We start from the raw sequence: 16,560 nt of genomic DNA, 5'->3' as shown, positions 1-16,560 counted from the left end.
ATGACTAAATTTTTAGATATGATGCATGATTCAAAATTGGATATTATATTAATCGAAAAATAGTCAAAGTTGACACGTGAAAGTTGATTGTACAAAAATCACTCTGAGGTTCATGGATGCCACAAGTGATCATTTTCGTTGTTTCAGCCAAAAATCTGAGAAAACACCATCCTTCTTCAATCCCATATCCCGACAAAGATTGAGCCCTTCGATAATGCCCAAAACTTCGGCACTGACCGGGGGGAAGCAAATCAAAGTATACAGGCAAACCCTCTCAGCCATTTAACATTGATGTTTGGAATTAAACCGACACAACCAGTGCTTACATATGATTCAACTTTTGTGTCGCGCAAAACTTAATTGACGTAATAATACAAGTTTAATACCATTCTCCCAAGAACATCTTTACATTCCCAATTACGATTTTATATTGCCAGGGCTGTTAAACAAGGTTCTTGTACAATCAAGCAGAATTGAACAGACCAAAACTCAGCCTTGCATCTCCTAGAAGCTTATCCAATATATATTCATGAACAGCAACCAGTCACAGCATTTTAGATTCAATACAACTATAATTTTTCACAAGAAAAATGTATAGAAGAGCCAACAAATGGATTGTACGGCTAAACCGAGCTGTTTAGCGGGCAGAATTGAGTCGGCCATAGCGAGAATTGTGAAGCAGAATAAGCTTCAGACCCTTAGCACCCTCCCCCTTTGATGATTTCCTTGAAGGGGAATGACAATATTTCTCCCTTAAAACGACATCATCCTGGCAAGACCAAGTCTGTCCTCGAGGTGAGCTATCGGCCCACAGGAACCTCTCAGAGAATGGATTCACTAGACTATCACGAAATTCCTCAACTGTCTCACATGGCAACCCCTGCAACATCCGAAAGCCTATCAAGATCTTAAAATTATCTTTCTTCCGGCGTGCACAGTTGATGCAATACAATCATCGACACAAACTTCAAAAATATATATGACACACTACAATACAATATACGCAATCTCGTCGTATGTTTATATTGTTCAATCTAAATGAAACGACAAAAGAAAAATGTGCAAATCACTATATTTCATCAAAACGGGGTCTTTTAGTCTCAGTTCTACTTTATTTTGGTCATTTATCCTGTTATTGGAGTCAACATGGAGTCATCTGTGTTCAATGCATGACCAAGCCGGAAAATTTATTTTTCTTTTTGGGTGAATTGATTTTCATTTCTCTTAAATGGAAAGAGAATTCCTTCTTGGTCGGGGGGGGGGGGGGAGTAAATGCAGTTGCAAAGACTAGGAAAAAAAAGTACTCTACCTCTGCCATGGATTTGATTTTCAAGGTGACATCGTCACTAAGAAGGACAAACTGTCCATCGTTCTGCTTTCTTCTATATGTAAGAACATAGTCAAGGATATGATCCTCCGCTGTCGGTGAAACAATTTCCATTGAGCTCTTGTGGGATGAAAGGTAAAGATTCCAACCCTCTTCATCAAATTGAGCCGGTGGAGTAGCAGGTGGTGTGGGAGCAATCAACATTCCCTCCTCTATTGAGCTTTGGACATGAATCCACCACTTTGTCTTCATCATGCATTCCTCAATCCATTCCAATGCCAAAGAAGCCTCTGATGGTCTTCTAAAGAAACTAAACTGCCGCTTCATGCTGTCCAGTTCTTTTATAACTGAAGATACAGAGTGACTAAGAATCAGATTTGTGCAATACGGTAAAAATGTTATATATAAATATATATTAACGTCGTTACCTATCCTTGGAATGATTAAACGAGTGCCCTTGAGACCTTCCAAAAGCATCAGAGCTTTCCTAGATTCCTTGTTCAGAAGAGATGCAGTGTCCACAACCATGTTCCAACTCCTCTTACTAACATGCTGCGAATAAAAACGCATGTAAATCATATATGCTAAACGAACTCTTGAACTACTCCCAATAAACCAACAATTAATTCAACTTACGTAAGGATTATTGCTCTTATCCAAAATTTGGGCAAAAGTATTGGCACTGATGTTTTCTGCAGCAAAAACAGAGTGAGATGTCTCTGCTCTGCTCTTGCCTCGAGAGCTCGTTAGTAGTGATTGTAAGGGTGACCTTTCTAAGCTGTTTTCGCGCGCCATAGCATCTTGCTCCTGCTCCAACTCAATACAATTACCAAAGGGTCTTCTTTTTGACTTCTGTTCTCTGGCAACTTTTGAAGTCTGGTTCTCTTTTCCTAAAGTGGTGTTGGAGCTAAAATTAGCATTTGAGCTGTGCGATTTTCGTGACTTGGACTGTGTAAGTTCATCTAGTTTACCCTTCTTCCCCAGTAACAGCAATTGAAGGGTATTTGGGCTAAAATTTTCCTTATCTAGAGTATGGTATTCTTCCTCCTCCTCATCCAATTCAGCTAAAATATTCTTTGGAACTGTTTTATCTGTGATATCCTTCTGATTGCTCATATCCATCGCATTTTTCTCCAACTTAATATAACTGCCAAATGGCTTTCTTTCTGACTTCTGCTCTTGGACAACTTCTAGAGTCTGGTTTTCATTTTCTGAAATGGGGATCTCTCCCAGATAGATCTTAGGGCTCAAGTGATTCTCAGAAATGTGTGACCTTTGTCGTGACTTGTAGTGTTTAATTTCTTCCAGCTTACCCTTCTTCTGAAACCGCAATTGAAGAGTATTTGGGCTGAAATTTTCCTTATCTGGAGTAAACATTTCTTCTTCTTCCCCATCTAAAATAGACAAAGTATCCTTGGCTTTCGCTTTCTCTTTAATACCCTTCTGATAGCTCGTTTCAACTTCATTGTCAACAACATTAGCTGTGTTCTTCATTCGACTCTTGCTGGTTCGAATCTGAGGGGCACTCGTTGCTTTACCTCTTCTTGACCAAATATTACTACACATGAAATTTTTTTCGATAGATTCTACACCTTTTTCAAGAATTTTCTTCTCAGAGCATCCTGCCATAACATCAAGAGATCGCTGGGTCTGATTCTCTTTCTTGTTTGAAATCTCCATGACAGAGTCCTCAGACAATGATGCAATTGAGGATTCTGCTGGAAGTGAAATGAGAGGGATGTTATTGTTGCACTCGTCTCCAACATCTTGAACGATTCCATCCATTGACTGCCCTTTCTCATTACGGGGGATACAATTCTGGTGTGGCTTGAAGTTTGACTTATGATCTAGGAAACAATTAATTTGTTCCTCACTACCAGATACTGAGTCCAAAGCAACCTCAATTAGTTGAAATTTGGTTTCTTGAGTAGCTTCTTCAACCGGCAAGAAAGTATTCTCAGTTAAGAGGTTTTCTGCTCCTGTTGTTAGAACGTGTGTCCCTCCATCATTATCTCTCAGTGTGCATCCAGACCCAGTTTCTTTAGGCATTTCAACTGCTACAGCTGCACCTGTTATATCAGAAGACGCAGGATCTAGATTTGTTAGCTTTTTGGACCTATGCTTGTCGAAGGGAACCTTCTGCTCAATAGGCGGTAATTGTGAAGTAAATGTACCGAATGGAGCATTTTGCCGAACATCTTGATATTGCAGCATTTTGGTCCCTTGGACAGCTTCAACAACTGGCAAACATAAGCTCTCTCTCAAATAATCGCCCAATGTGCTTAAAATGTTGGTCTCTTTGGGAACCTCTGCTCCAGAATAGGCCTGATTTTCCCCTACAACATGGAATAAAGATTCCACGTTTACAGAAAAATCAAGCATTCTCTGTGGTCCCTCAGAAGTATTATTCAGATTACTACGTTCATATACTGATTCTACACGAGGAGGCAATAGAGCATGGAATTTTGTGTCACACACTTCGTTTTCACTCAGAGAGTTTGTAGCCAAATATGATGTTTCAGTTCCAAGGAGGCCACTAGTAGTTTTATCTTCTAGGTGGTCATCATTTGGGCAATTCTCTTCTTCATCACGGTGCAAAGAAATGCAGTCTTCTGAAGGAATTGTTTTCTTCGCACTGTATTCTAAATTCTCACCAGTGAACAAACAATTGATAGACTCCAGTATTGAATCCATTGATTGAACTTCTTCGTTATCTACCGGACTAAAGCTTTCATTCTGCAGGCGCCAAAGAGAGACAAGTAGAGTGAGGACTCAGGATGATAAACTTAGTTTACAAACAACCATCGATACAAGCACAATTCTCCTGTTTAAGCTAGAGTCCTGAAAACTCTGAACAAATTATCCTTGCCAGATTCACAATACACCTTGAGCTTCCTCAAAGAAAGGCACAATTTAATGACAATGCCATCATAGCTGGCTCTCTTGGAGAGCTTCCACAAGCTCCTTAATTGACTTTTGGATTAGGCATTACTAGGAGTCTATCATCCTATGGTGGGTCACAATGAAATATATGCAACTCACTTGAAAAGATTTTTCTTTTTGTTTATGTAATTTTATCTTCTAATGTATATTTAAGATTTCAAAGACAAAGCATTAGTCATCATATTAACACAATTCAACTTTACACAAATTCCATAACAGGGGCTAAGTGGAACACTTTTACAGATATGATACTCAAATACGGATTTTTAGACTCAAAACATCAAATTAAAACTTCAGGTAAGATCAGCGGACTGATTTAACTAAAGTTAAATGTAAATACGATTGAAAAAGAAGAAATAAAGAGTTTTCAAGACTCTAACCTCTTCACCGATAGAACTCTAAAGCCTGAATTCGTACCTGCGTCATCTCTTGTTCTTCTTCTTCGGGCAACGCATCGTCCTCCTGTCCTTTTTCTGCTTCCACAGCCATGTCCAATTCCGACACGAAGGGATTTTCCAAATCATAGGCACGGCTTATGGGAATCCAATGCAGCCGATAAAGCCTACTGGAAGCCCCAATTCTCATTGTGTCGCCCTCCTTCAATTGCACACTCATACCAGGTTCAATCTTCCTCCCCGATACCCACGTCCCATGCACTTACCACGACCAAGAAGCAATCAGGATTCAAGAACCCTAATAAGAAAAAAAAAAATCTCGAACACAAAAAAAGCTACAGAATCGAACATGTCAATGCTAGTAAGGTTTACCGGAAGACAAATCGACCACAATGAGCTTCTGCGAACAAGGGTTGGACCGAATCTGGAGGTGAAATCTGCTGATACTGGGATGAGTGAGCATGATGTTGCAATCAGGATGCCGCCCAACGATTAAGATGTGGTCCTGGTTGTTGTGATCTTGAACGGAAGAAGCTAGCGGTTGTGGTTCAGGTGATTTGTTGACGATAAAGATGTTCTTGAGAATAGCCCCATTCTTGAGCACTGTGAACACTGGGATTTTCATTTCTGCAACCGCCGGTAGAGACTGCGTCTCGGCCATTACGCAGGAGGGTGAAGAAGGTAGTGATCAAACCTTCACTCTTCAGAGAGAATCTGAGTTTGTGGGAGGTGGGGGAGAGTGAAGTGGGGTCTATAGAGAGAAAGAAGAGGGAATTAAAGGGTTTGAGGATTTGGCATATTAGAGTTAGAGGATTTGTGAGTTTGATTTTTGAATATTCGTCAATTGAAAAAAGGTGACCGTTGCATTGTAGGGGCAACGGCTAATATGCCTCAGTTTCCTCTCATGTGCTTGGCGTTACATTCCCAAATCATAATGACTATGCACAATAACAGCAGTTTCTTTTTTTTTTTTTAAATAAAGGGGAAATCACAAATAAAGACCCTCGAATTAGCAAAATCACTCTATGGTCACCTGAATATGCCAAATTACCATGAGGGACTTGGTCTCAAATTGCAAATAGCAAATGTTGGTGAAAAGACGAAATTGCCCCTCAGTCAATCAGATTCATTAATGAAGGCTGAGACAAACAATGTGATCGTGGAGAGCTTGGAGGAGAAGATTAGTGGTGCACATGGTTGAGAATCAAGTAAGTAATGCTTGTAATGTTTCTAAGTATACTCTTCTTCTTCTCTACCCTGTAAGACCGAGGAATGTGATGTTGTTCTTGAATGTGGTGAGTGGCATTGTGGGTTGTTGGGTGATAGGTATGGAGGGAGTGAGCGGTGGAGTTGATCATGGAATAATACTGTTTAAGGAGGGTTCGGTTGGGTTGAGATTCAAAATATTAGTCTTTGTAGTCAGATTGTTGACCTGTGATTTTCATGACGCAGGTTGCCACTGATCTCTGTTAGGAATATCACGAATGGGAGAGTGGGGGAGGGGAAATGGAAGGAGGTAATAATTATTAGTTTGAGTATGAAGTTAACGGTGGTGCAGTGGGGGGAGAGGAGTAAAGATCTTGTCATTTAGAATGTCCAACTTGTAAAACCCTAATGTCAAGTGGGGAAGAGAAGAGTTAGTTGGTCTTGATTTGTAAATTCAAATTTGATTGAATAAAAGTATAGTGAAGCTAATATATTTTTTTTATATGTAAATTGTTGTTCCAGGTTAGGATGACAAAATGAACTGTTACAATGGGTCAAGCTGTTGGAAGGAATTGTTTTGTTTTTTCCATGTTGGTGGGTATTTTGAAAGAAACAGTGAAGGTGAAGTTAAATACGGTAGAGGGAGTGTGAGAGCAAGCAGCATAAAAGAAGGGATAACACTGGAGGAATTAAGAGGAACAATATCACAGTTGGTACACAATGATGCTAAAGGGTGCGAAATTAAGTACACGGTTAAGTTTGCTGAGGGCACACTGGTTGATCTTTATGATGAAGGTGATATTTGCAATATGTTTAGATATAACGATAGCAGTGCTCATTTGTATGTAGCAGCGAAAGGGAACCAGAAGGAAGGTGGAGCAGTGAATGATGGAGAAATGTAAGTGGTTAAAGTTTTGCAGTTGATAGTTATTGTTCGGTAATGGATTATTGTTAATACCCAAAGAAATGTTGTTATCATGTGCACTGCGCAGCAGTAGAAAGTTGTTATTTGGTAATGAATTGTTGTTAATTTAGATATAAATCTTGTAATTAAGGTAATGAAGTTGCGGTTGGAAGTTGTAATTTGGTAATGAGTTGTTACTAATTTCCATTCAAATGTTGTTATATTGCTTAGTTTGTTACAGTAGTAAGTTGTTATTTTATAATGAATTGTTGATATTTCCCATACAAATCTTGTTATTATGCTAACTTTGTTACAGTAGAATGTTGTTATTTGCTAATGTGTTGTTGCTAATTTCTATTCGAACGTTGTTATTATGGGTGTAGGGGTGAGAATTTGTTTGGGCTGTCGGGAGAAATGACTGAAGGTGTGGTGAACCTTGGTGATAACTATGAACCACTCATTGTTGACTATGGTGCTGAATGCCTAACGTATGAAGGAGGGGGTTTAAGTCAGACAAACTTCAGTGACGGTTCAGGGAGTGAAGGGACATTGAGGGGTAATTTGAATTGCATGAAATGGGTTGGAGTTTTTGCAGGAGTGGGGCAATATATTCCACATGCCCAAGCTTTTAGGGAGGCTGTGTACAGGTTTAGTATTGCACAGAAGTTTGCAACGACATATGTGAGAAACAGTAGGGAGAAGATGAATGTGAGGTGTAAAGTGGAAGGGTGTCCATGGAAGATTTGTGCAAATGCTGTTGGGAGGGATACTCTTTTATTACGCGTGACCACATTCGTTAATGAACACATTCATTCAGCGCAAGAAAACCTAGATGTCACTTTTGCTGGCAATGCTGCGTTGACGTCATCAATAATACTTGAGGAGATAAGGAACCACACCGAAAAGCGTCCTACTGAAATAAGGAAGACACTGGAAAGGGAATATGGTGTGAGGCTAACATATGCTCAAGCTTACAGAGCAAAGGAAAAGGCCATGGAACACATACATGGGAAACCAGAAGAATCCTATATGTTCATACCATGGATATGCCAAAGATTAAAGGAAACTGATGATAAAACAGTTGCTGAATGGGCTTCCATTGGTAATACATTTGAGCGGATTTTCATTGCATATGGTTCGTGTATTGAGGGTTTTTTGAGTGGTGCAAGGGCTATATTATATGTTGATGGAACTCATTTAAGTGGTCCATATAAGGGGACACTACTCTCAGCGTCGGGATATGATGCAGATAATGACTTGTTGCCTTTTGCAATAGCAGTGGTGAAATCAGAGAACCTTGATGACTGGACTTGGTTTCTGTTCAAAATTAAAGAAATTGTTGGTTCGGTGCAGGTGACAATTGTGTCAGACCGACACAATGCCATAATAGGAGCTGTCCAAGCAATATTTGGAGGTGAAAGACATGCGTATTGTTATAGGCATGTGAAGGAAAACTTCAGCGCTGAACAAGTGAAAGTAAACAGAGGTAAAAGGACAAGCCAATGGTCAAAAGAAGATGCATTAAAGGTTCTTGATAGAGTAGCTTATGCAAGGGTTGATAGTGACTTTGATAATGCAATGGCAGAGCTGAGAACTATGTCTCCTGAGTTACATGATTGGGTTATCAATCAAGGTGATGTGAATAGGTGGGCAATGAGCAAGTTTCCATTTAAAAGATGGGACAATATAACAACCAATATAGCTGAGTCTTTCAATTCTTGGATGGTGAAGGAGAGAAAGCATAATGTGGCGCAAATGATCCATGAGCATCGGGAGAAAGTAGCAAGGAAGATGCATGCATCATATATGTGTGTATTTCAGTAGGTATATGAGCTGTGACAATTATGGAGGCGGAAGACTGTGTGTACATACATCTCGTGGAGATCAAAGAGTAGACCTTGGTCTACACCAATGTAGTTGTCTTGGTTGGCAAATGTCAGGAATTCCATGCTGCCATGCTTGTGCAGCCATTAAGACTGTGGGGGGAAATGTATATGAATATGTTGAAGATTGTTACAAAATTTCAGCACAGGAGAAAATATATGGCAGGAGCATGGTTCCAGTGGTAACAATCGATATGCCTAACCCAAATGACTATATGTTTGAGAATCTTGTTGAACAAACCCTGCTTTTACCACCAAATACAAGTAGGCCTCCTGGAAGACCAAGGACTAAACGGCAGGAATCACAATTCCAGAACAAAAAAGTCTACCATTGCACCAGATGCCACCAACCTGGACACACAAGGAGGAGTTGCAAAAATCCCAACCCATTTTGAAGTTCATTTCTACAAGCGACAACTAATTTTTTGGTGTATATACGCTCCACTCTTCTTAATTTTTTTGGGAGAAGGGTGTTGCTAGTTGCATAGCTACACAGCTATTTTTGCAAGTAATATGTTTGCTGACAAGGAAAAAAGAAGTCAACGACGTTGTGAATGTCTTTTTGTTATTGACTATTGCAAAATCTGGTTGTTGTAAACGGACCTCTTACTTTTTGCTAAATGACATTGTATTGCTGTAAATTCCCTTGCTTGTATTGTAAATGCAGACTGCTTACTTGTTATATCAGCAAATAGAGGTTGCTGTCAAACCACATGTGCTTTGTGGTTATTTGACTTAGTATTGCTGTAAACTCCCTTGGTTGTATTGTAAATGCAGACTGCTTACTTGTTATATCAGCAAATAGAGGTTGCTGTCAAACCACCTGTGCTTTGTGGTTATTTGGCATACTGATATTGCCAATTGGTTAACAAAACTTGTTATTTCGCAAAGTGAAGTTGTCACTGGGTAAACAAAAGTGGAAAGGCTGTCATTTAAACAGGAAAAAAATGAACTTCGCCGATTCCACTTCCGAAGTTGTTATTTCGCAAAGTGAAGTTGTCACTGGGTAAACAAAAGTGGAAAGGCTGTCATTTAAACAGGAAAAAAATGAACTTCGCCGATTCCACTTCCGAAGTTGTTATTTCGCAAAGTGAAGTTGTCACTGGGTAAACAAAAGTGGAAAGCCTGTCATTTAAACAGGAAAAAAATGAACTTCGCCGATTCCACTTCCGAAGTTGTTATTTCGCAAAGTGAAGTTGTCACTGGGTAAACAAAAGTGGAAAGCCTGTCATTTAAACAGGAAAAAAATGAACTTCGCCGCTTCCACTTCCGAAGTTGTTATTTCGCAAAGTGAAGTTGTCACTCGTCAAACAATAGTAGAAATACTGTAACTTCATTCGAAAAAATTGAAGTTCATGTATCGCTTAACCGGAGTTGTTATTTAGCATACTGAAGTTGTCAGATGTTAAACAAAAGTGGAAATAGTGTCATTTCATAAAAAAAAGGTACTTCATATATTGCTTAATGGACTTGTTAATTGGCATATTGATGTTGTCATACGTTAAAGAAAAGTGGAAATAGCATCACTTGAACACAATTTCAATGATGTCAATAAAAATGTCATTTCACCATTACTAATTGTCATAACTGGGTAGCAGTTAGGCCAGACAACAAGTTCACTACACATAATGATAACGCAGTAACATTATCTACAGTCAATGTCCTTCATGGCCCAAATTCTTTTTCTATAGGGACTTTCTCCTCCTTTTGGACGTTCGCCCCTTCTGTGGATGTGGAATAAGATTCAGCGTATCCTCACGGCATTCATTGTTATCATGGTTCACCAGCCACCACATCAGATCACGCCGAAAAGCTGCCACATCTCCCTGCAAAACAGATTCAACAGCAAGTTAATCTTACTTTGCCCCTTTACCAGTCACAACAATTAAGCAAACCACATCACCTGGGTGTATTCTAGTGGAAGATTGGGTTCCCATCTGCTGAGCCATATTAGGACATGCACCCCACAGTCCCTCCTAGGAACAACACCACCATCACAGTTTAACAATTCGAGAATAAATATAGGAAATCAGCAAATTACATGTGCAGTGTATGTATACTCACAAATTACTCTGTTGAGGTACATCAGGCCGCACAATTTCCAAATTTGGCATTTTCTCAGTCAAATCTGGCCTAACCATGCCAATAATGTCGTGGAACCTTTCTCTCTACACATATATCAGATATTCATCAACATCACTATAATTTCAGACAATAATAATACAATGTAATATGCCCAGGTGATTCTTACACATCCTGCTATGGCCATTTCCTGAGGGTCATAGGTGACTGCTTGCTTCTTCTTAGTTGTGGTCTTCTTAGACTGAACAGTTCCTCGCATGGAATCCAGGACATAGAACTTCATGGTGTTGGGTTCAAGGGCAAAGCAAAACCAGTGCTCACCAACAAGTGCAGGACCCATAACCAAGTCACAGTCACCTATGTTGTACCCGACAAATTGAGGAATTATTTGTCGTGCATGGTAGTTAGGGTCCCACCGAGCTGGGTCACGGATCATTAACTCCTAATAAAGAACACAAATTGATTTTGTCAGTTTGCAATTAGTTTCTTTAGACAGTTATTTGCCTTAACAGTGTTGTTACTTTATATACTACACTTGTCATTTGCCTTTGAGGACTTGTAATTTTCATATACAAACTTATCATTTCACAAACTAATGAAGAAACCTCACCATGAAGTCCGCATAAAAAATATGCCTCCTTACACGCCCTTCCACAGCCTGTTGCTCATCCACCACGGCCTTACAAACTAATGACATGACCCTGTTACTAACTCTGTTATTTCCCCCAAGAGAATGCAGCAAGCGTCGGGTAATATCTTCATCATACATTTTAATCAAAGGACTGACAATGGTTGAAGTGAGTTAGCATATGGGTTATGTTAACAAGTGATAATAAAACCCCATCACAAAAGCTGAGTATCACAATACTTACTAGTCGCCTTCATCACCTTTCACACTTCGGCTGACAATGGTGAAGAAAATGTCTTTATCCTCTGCAGGCCTCTTCAACCTTGTTTGTGCCTTCAACTCCAACCAAGGAGACTTAATTTTGTTGAAGCGAACCCTGCTAGATCTCCTTACTTGTTGTGCCTGCACACCTTCAGCTGCTGTCAAAGGTTCCACCCTGATGGGGGTTTGCCTCTCAACAGGGTCAACATATTTGACAATTGCTAGGGGGGATATAGTGACGGCTCTGTCACCCTCCGCATCATCACCTTCAACATTAGATGACAGGTTTATGGGGGTAGTAGGCGTGGGTATGTCACCCTCCATTTCATCATTGTCCTTCTGTGCACTCTGTCCCTCATCCTTGTCCTGACTATCTTCATCATTCTCTCCATCATCCTTTTCCTTGCCTTCCTCCTCACTTGTCCCATCATCACTCCCCCTGTCACCTTTCTCCTTGTCCTCCTCCTCCTCCTCTCTTGTCTCATCATCACTCCCCTCGTCATCTTTCTCCTTCTCCTCACTACTCTCACCATCACTCCCTCCATCATTCTTCTGCACAGCTTCACTAGTCTCACCAGCATGCTGTCTCTCCTCTTCATCGTCATCTTCAGACCCACTAACAATTGATGCGAGTGTCTCAGCAGGAGCCTTTCCTTTTCTCTTCCCATCTGCCTCTCTTGGAATGTGCACCTTCAACAGCTCCTCATCTACCATATTCATCAGCCTCTGATGGCTTTCTTCTATCCTCTTCATTAATCGTGCACGCAACTGCTTCAGCTCCTGCATGACAATGGCGTTTATCAATTTACTAGCAACATAATTATACCACATCATGATCTCACTATTGCAGATGACAAGCTCACTTTACCCAATGACAAGTTAAATATTATAAATAACAACTTCAGTATATGAAATTACAAGCTTACTACACTATAACAAATTACAACCTCTCCCTATTGCGAATAACAAGTTCATCAGTAGTATAAATAACAACTTTGGTATGTCAGATAACAACTTTACTATATCAAATGACTAGTTCAGTTTAGCCAATCACAACTAATAAATTATAATTAGCAACTTCGATACATCAAATAACAACTACATTGTAACAAATGACAGGTTCACTTGACCCCATCACAACTCAGGCATAATCAATAACAACTTTATCAAATAACAACCCAAACCTGAACTTTACCGAATGACAAGTTCACATTACCCAATCACAACTTTGGTACCGTTTTTAACAGGTTAAGTTTATCAAGTAACAATGTCAACTATAACAAATGACAACTTCACTAAACCTAATCACAACATAAGTTTTATATATACCAAGTCAATTTATCAAATGACAACGTAACTATCACAAACAAGAAGTTCACCAAGAATATCACTCTACCAAAGATATACATACCGGGTCCAGAGAATCAACATTTATCCTCTCGTCTTTGCCAAACACAACATCACTCCCTTTCTCACCATACAACAGCCCCCTAACGCTCTTCCTCTCAGTATTTGCCAATTCTTTGATCTTCTCATCTGTCCAGTATTGGATAGCACTGGTGGAGCCTCGCTGTGAACCTTGAATGAGGTTAAAATGCTCACCGAAAAAAAGCTGCAACACCACATATCATCACCAATTACATTGTTCATATTGCCAATAAAGTATTGCACAGTGAGAAACAAAATAGTCATACCAGAAGCAAGTATACGCAGCCACCAACAGTACTGCTCCCCTGCCCATCATTACCCTATCTATACAGCTTCACAAAGTCAGCCATTTCTTTCCATAGGTCCTCCATAACATGTGTTGCCCAATCATACTTTCCAAAGTCATCCATCGTGGAACGCATGACTCTCACCAGCCGCTCACTCACTTCTGAGCTAGATGACGGACATAGAAAGGTACCCAGCGTGTATAGGACAAACAAGAATTCAAATCTGTGATCTTCCTCCCCAGAAATAATGTCATCTAGTATTTTGCTGAATGGCACTCTCCGATACTGATTCTTCAAGTTCTTGTACATTTCATCATCCTCCGAAACTTCAATTTTAATCTTCTCCCCACCATGGCGTATTCCTAGGAGCTTGTCAACATGTTTTGCTCCTATTTCCTCAGTTTTCCCCCGTATTGTAAATTGATGTGTTGGTGGGTCATATGATCTTAGCATAGTCACAAGGAGATTGCGGGGAAGTCTCTTCAATCCAACCTTCAACAAGCTTCCAAATCCTATCCTCTCCACCCTATCCCTTAACTCATCATTATTATTCACAAAGTGCAGTAATTTCTTAAAACCTTTCAAGGACACTCGGGTTAAAAATGATGGTACATATTTCTTTTTCTTCTCCTCTTCAATCTTTTCTGGCCTTCTTTTCTTCGCCTCCTCTGTGTACCTCTTCCTCTCCTCATCAGACAAAGCTCTCCATGCCTTTGACACAGCGTCTCTTTTTTGTTTGCCTCTGATATCACTATCACCTAATGTTGCCAAATACTCCCTTCTGAATAGCAACCAGCCATTGTGTGTCGACTTTGATCCGGAGGCTCCCTCAGATGCCATGTCCTTTTTCCTGCAAAATATTCAACATACAATAGTTCACTAACACAACTTATTAACTGACTAACAACAATTCTGTCAATACTCGTTCTGTCAATCAAACGCCTATGATAAACTTTTTATTCTCTCTACAAAAGTTGTCAATTCTTTAAGCTCAACTTGTTATTCCCACATACTTATCATAATTGTTATTTCTGATCATACACTAGTAGTTTAACTTGTCATTTGAAATGATAAACTTGTCTTATTGTCATACTCAGCTTTGTTATTCAAACAAGTCATTTCCTATTATCAAATTCTTACTTCCGCATACAAATCTTGTTATTCACTGTTATAACCTTGTTATTTCCCATTACCAACTTGTCAGTTTCGCATTGACATCTTCTGATTCCCAATTAATCAACTTGTCATTTCCTATTCTTAAATTATCATTTTCGTTACAGAACTTATCAAATCCCACCATCCACCTTCTCATTTATAACAAAACACACTTAGTACCTCTTCAATTAAATTTACCCTTGACTATATCCTATGTCGTTATTTTCCCTACTATTATTGTCATCTACGAAACTGATATTGTCATTCCCTCCCCACATAAATACCATTCCCACAGGTTATTTAACAGAAAAAACCTATATTTTTCTGTTAAATAACATTCTTCATCACTCAATCAAAATTTGGGTACTTCTACTTTCCTACCCTAAACTCTTTTACTCTCACCAATCATTCGCACATTCTTGCAGCAACCAATCCAAACAAAATTAGCCAACAAACTTACTACAATCAGTTGCCCAACGTAGCTGCTAACTCTGATCACCTAAAGCGATTGCTGCCGCACTATTCAACGATGCCTTCGACTTCTCTGAACCCTTCCACAATGCCAATAAACCACTGCTTGTTCACCTCTGTCACAGCAAATATGCTCTTCACCGTCTCAACACTCCTCTCCACACTACTCTTACGGCAAAATGGCAGTACGCAGGTGCGCGAAAATGGAGACAATAGGGAGAATGTAGAGAACAGTGGGAAGTTGTCGATAGTAGGGGAACTACGTGCCGCGGGTTCAGCAGGTTCAAATCACTGAGGGGCAATTTCGTCTTTTCACCAACATTTGCTATTTGCAATTTGAGACCGGGTCCCTCATGGTAATTTGGCATATTCAGGTGACCATAGAGTGATTTTGCTAATTCGAGGGTCTTTATTTGTGATTTCCCCTAAAATAAACATATAACATAACAACTAAGAAATTTGAGGTAAAATTATGAACAGAATAATTGATTTTTTTTATTTAAGACGAAAAAATAGATCTTGGGCAAAAATTTATATTTTCAGTTGTATAACATTTTTTTGGTGAATTTTTTTTTACAATCTCATTTTATTATAAGCATGTGAATTTTTATGGGAGTGTTGAGATGCATAAATGGATTTTTTTAATGCCAAAAAAAGAGATATGTAATGTAATATACCACCTCGTGTTCTTGATATAAAAGCGAATTTGATATTCAATTTGATTCTAAATATAAGATTTTGGTTCACTTCGTCTTTTATATTTATTTATTTGTTTTTAAGATAATCATTGTAGTAATTACAGGCACATGTTAAACATTTGTTCAAATAGATATTCTAGCCAATATATATTATTAACAAGAGTATTTTAAAAAAACATTTATTTGTTACAAATAACTAACTTAACTAATTTGTTTAATTTATTTAAATTAGTTAATTAACTTTTATATTAAGTATAGGAGATAGTACCATATATATCTACTCTGCTTTGTTGTTGTTATGTAATACTACTAGTTATTATTTTTTAATATTATTGTTTTCTTCAAGAGCACAAATATTTTTTAAAATTACAAAATTTTTATTTTATTTGTGCAACCATAACTTTGTTATGAACTTTTAACCCCTATTCCTTTTTTTTTTTGGGGAAAAAACCTTTAATTATGATCTACATCATCAAACCTAATCTAACTGTCTTAAGTGAAAAATTAGAAATTTATTTTTTAAATAATAAATCAAAGTCTTTATTTTTGCAATTGATCTTTCATTTAGGTCAAAATATGGTGTGTGCAATCAAACTTCCGTCATGTGCAATTGACCTTCTATGAGTACAACTAAAATTCCTATACATGCAATTGATCTTCTATTTCATTCAAAATATGGTGTGTACAATCGAACTTTCATCACATGCAATTAATGTTCCATATGTGCAATTAAAATCCCCAAATGTGTAATTGATCTTCCACTTCATTCAAAACATGGTATGTGCAATCAAACTTCCGTCACATACAATTGACTTTCCATGTGTGCAGTCAAAATTTGTATATGTGCAATTGATCTTCTATTTTGTTCAAAACATAGTGAATGCAATCAAAC

At 38.7% G+C, this 16,560-nt stretch overlaps 2 protein-coding genes and 1 long non-coding RNA gene across 5 annotated transcripts; 1 reads left to right on the top strand and 2 right to left on the bottom strand.

Annotated features, from left to right (window-relative positions):
• Positions 1 to 296: 296 nt before the first annotated feature.
• LOC114760662 (FHA domain-containing protein PS1) lies at positions 297 to 5,597 on the bottom strand. 3 transcript variants are annotated; one of them, XM_028949944.1, is made up of 7 exons: positions 5,038 to 5,597; positions 4,688 to 4,926; positions 3,502 to 4,063; positions 1,964 to 3,396; positions 1,756 to 1,879; positions 1,310 to 1,674; positions 297 to 880 (listed from the first exon to the last, which is right to left on the bottom strand). In XM_028949944.1, exons 1-7 carry the CDS (start codon positions 5,324 to 5,326, stop codon positions 638 to 640), a joined length of 3,255 nt encoding a protein of 1,084 aa, XP_028805777.1. In that variant the 5' UTR covers positions 5,327 to 5,597; the 3' UTR covers positions 297 to 637. The 3 variants fall into 3 exon arrangements, with proteins under 3 accessions (XP_028805777.1, XP_028805776.1, XP_028805778.1); XM_028949943.1 differs by having other exon boundaries at positions 1,964 to 4,063; XM_028949945.1 differs by lacking the exon at positions 5,038 to 5,597 and having other exon boundaries at positions 1,964 to 4,063; positions 4,651 to 4,721.
• Positions 5,598 to 5,704: 107 nt separating this feature from the next.
• LOC114760668 (uncharacterized) lies at positions 5,705 to 8,599 on the top strand. Its single transcript, XM_028949951.1, has 5 exons — positions 5,705 to 5,861; positions 5,992 to 6,034; positions 6,118 to 6,181; positions 6,399 to 6,769; positions 7,159 to 8,599. Exons 1-5 carry the CDS (start codon positions 5,705 to 5,707, stop codon positions 8,597 to 8,599), a joined length of 2,076 nt encoding a protein of 691 aa, XP_028805784.1.
• A 1,811-nt stretch (positions 8,600 to 10,410) lies between these two features.
• On the bottom strand, positions 10,411 to 10,807 carry LOC114760664 (uncharacterized). Its single transcript, XR_003742070.1, has 3 exons — positions 10,723 to 10,807; positions 10,562 to 10,634; positions 10,411 to 10,484 (listed from the first exon to the last, which is right to left on the bottom strand). It is a non-coding gene; the product is annotated as an uncharacterized LOC114760664 (long non-coding RNA).
• Positions 10,808 to 16,560: the final 5,753 nt, after the last annotated feature.

This window comes from Neltuma alba, unplaced genomic scaffold (assembly GCF_004799145.2).
Source record: "Neltuma alba isolate B1F8T4 unplaced genomic scaffold, ASM479914v2 tig00011011_pilon, whole genome shotgun sequence".
Classification (NCBI taxonomy): domain Eukaryota; kingdom Viridiplantae; phylum Streptophyta; class Magnoliopsida; order Fabales; family Fabaceae; genus Neltuma; species Neltuma alba.
This window is presented reverse-complemented; position numbering and strand designations above follow the sequence as displayed.

Bases quoted from the DNA above. Each gene is read 5' to 3' on its own strand.
- LOC114760668 (XM_028949951.1), top strand. From the start codon at position 5,705: ATGCCAAATTACCATGAGGGACTTGGTCTCAAATTGCAAATAGCAAAT. The intron at 5,862-5,991 runs GTTGAGAATCAA...GTTGGGTGATAG, and splicing joins GAAGATTAGTGGTGCACATG to GTATGGAGGGAGTGAGCGGT. The intron at 6,770-7,158 runs GTAAGTGGTTAA...TTATGGGTGTAG, and splicing joins GCAGTGAATGATGGAGAAAT to GGGTGAGAATTTGTTTGGGC.
- LOC114760662 (XM_028949943.1), bottom strand. From the start codon at position 5,326: ATGGCCGAGACGCAGTCTCTACCGGCGGTTGCAGAAATGAAAATCCCA. The intron at 4,927-5,037 runs GTAAACCTTACT...GGTCGTGGTAAG, and splicing joins TGTGGTCGATTTGTCTTCCG to TGCATGGGACGTGGGTATCG. The intron at 881-1,309 runs GTAGAGTACTTT...CGGATGTTGCAG, and splicing joins AAATCAAATCCATGGCAGAG to GGGTTGCCATGTGAGACAGT.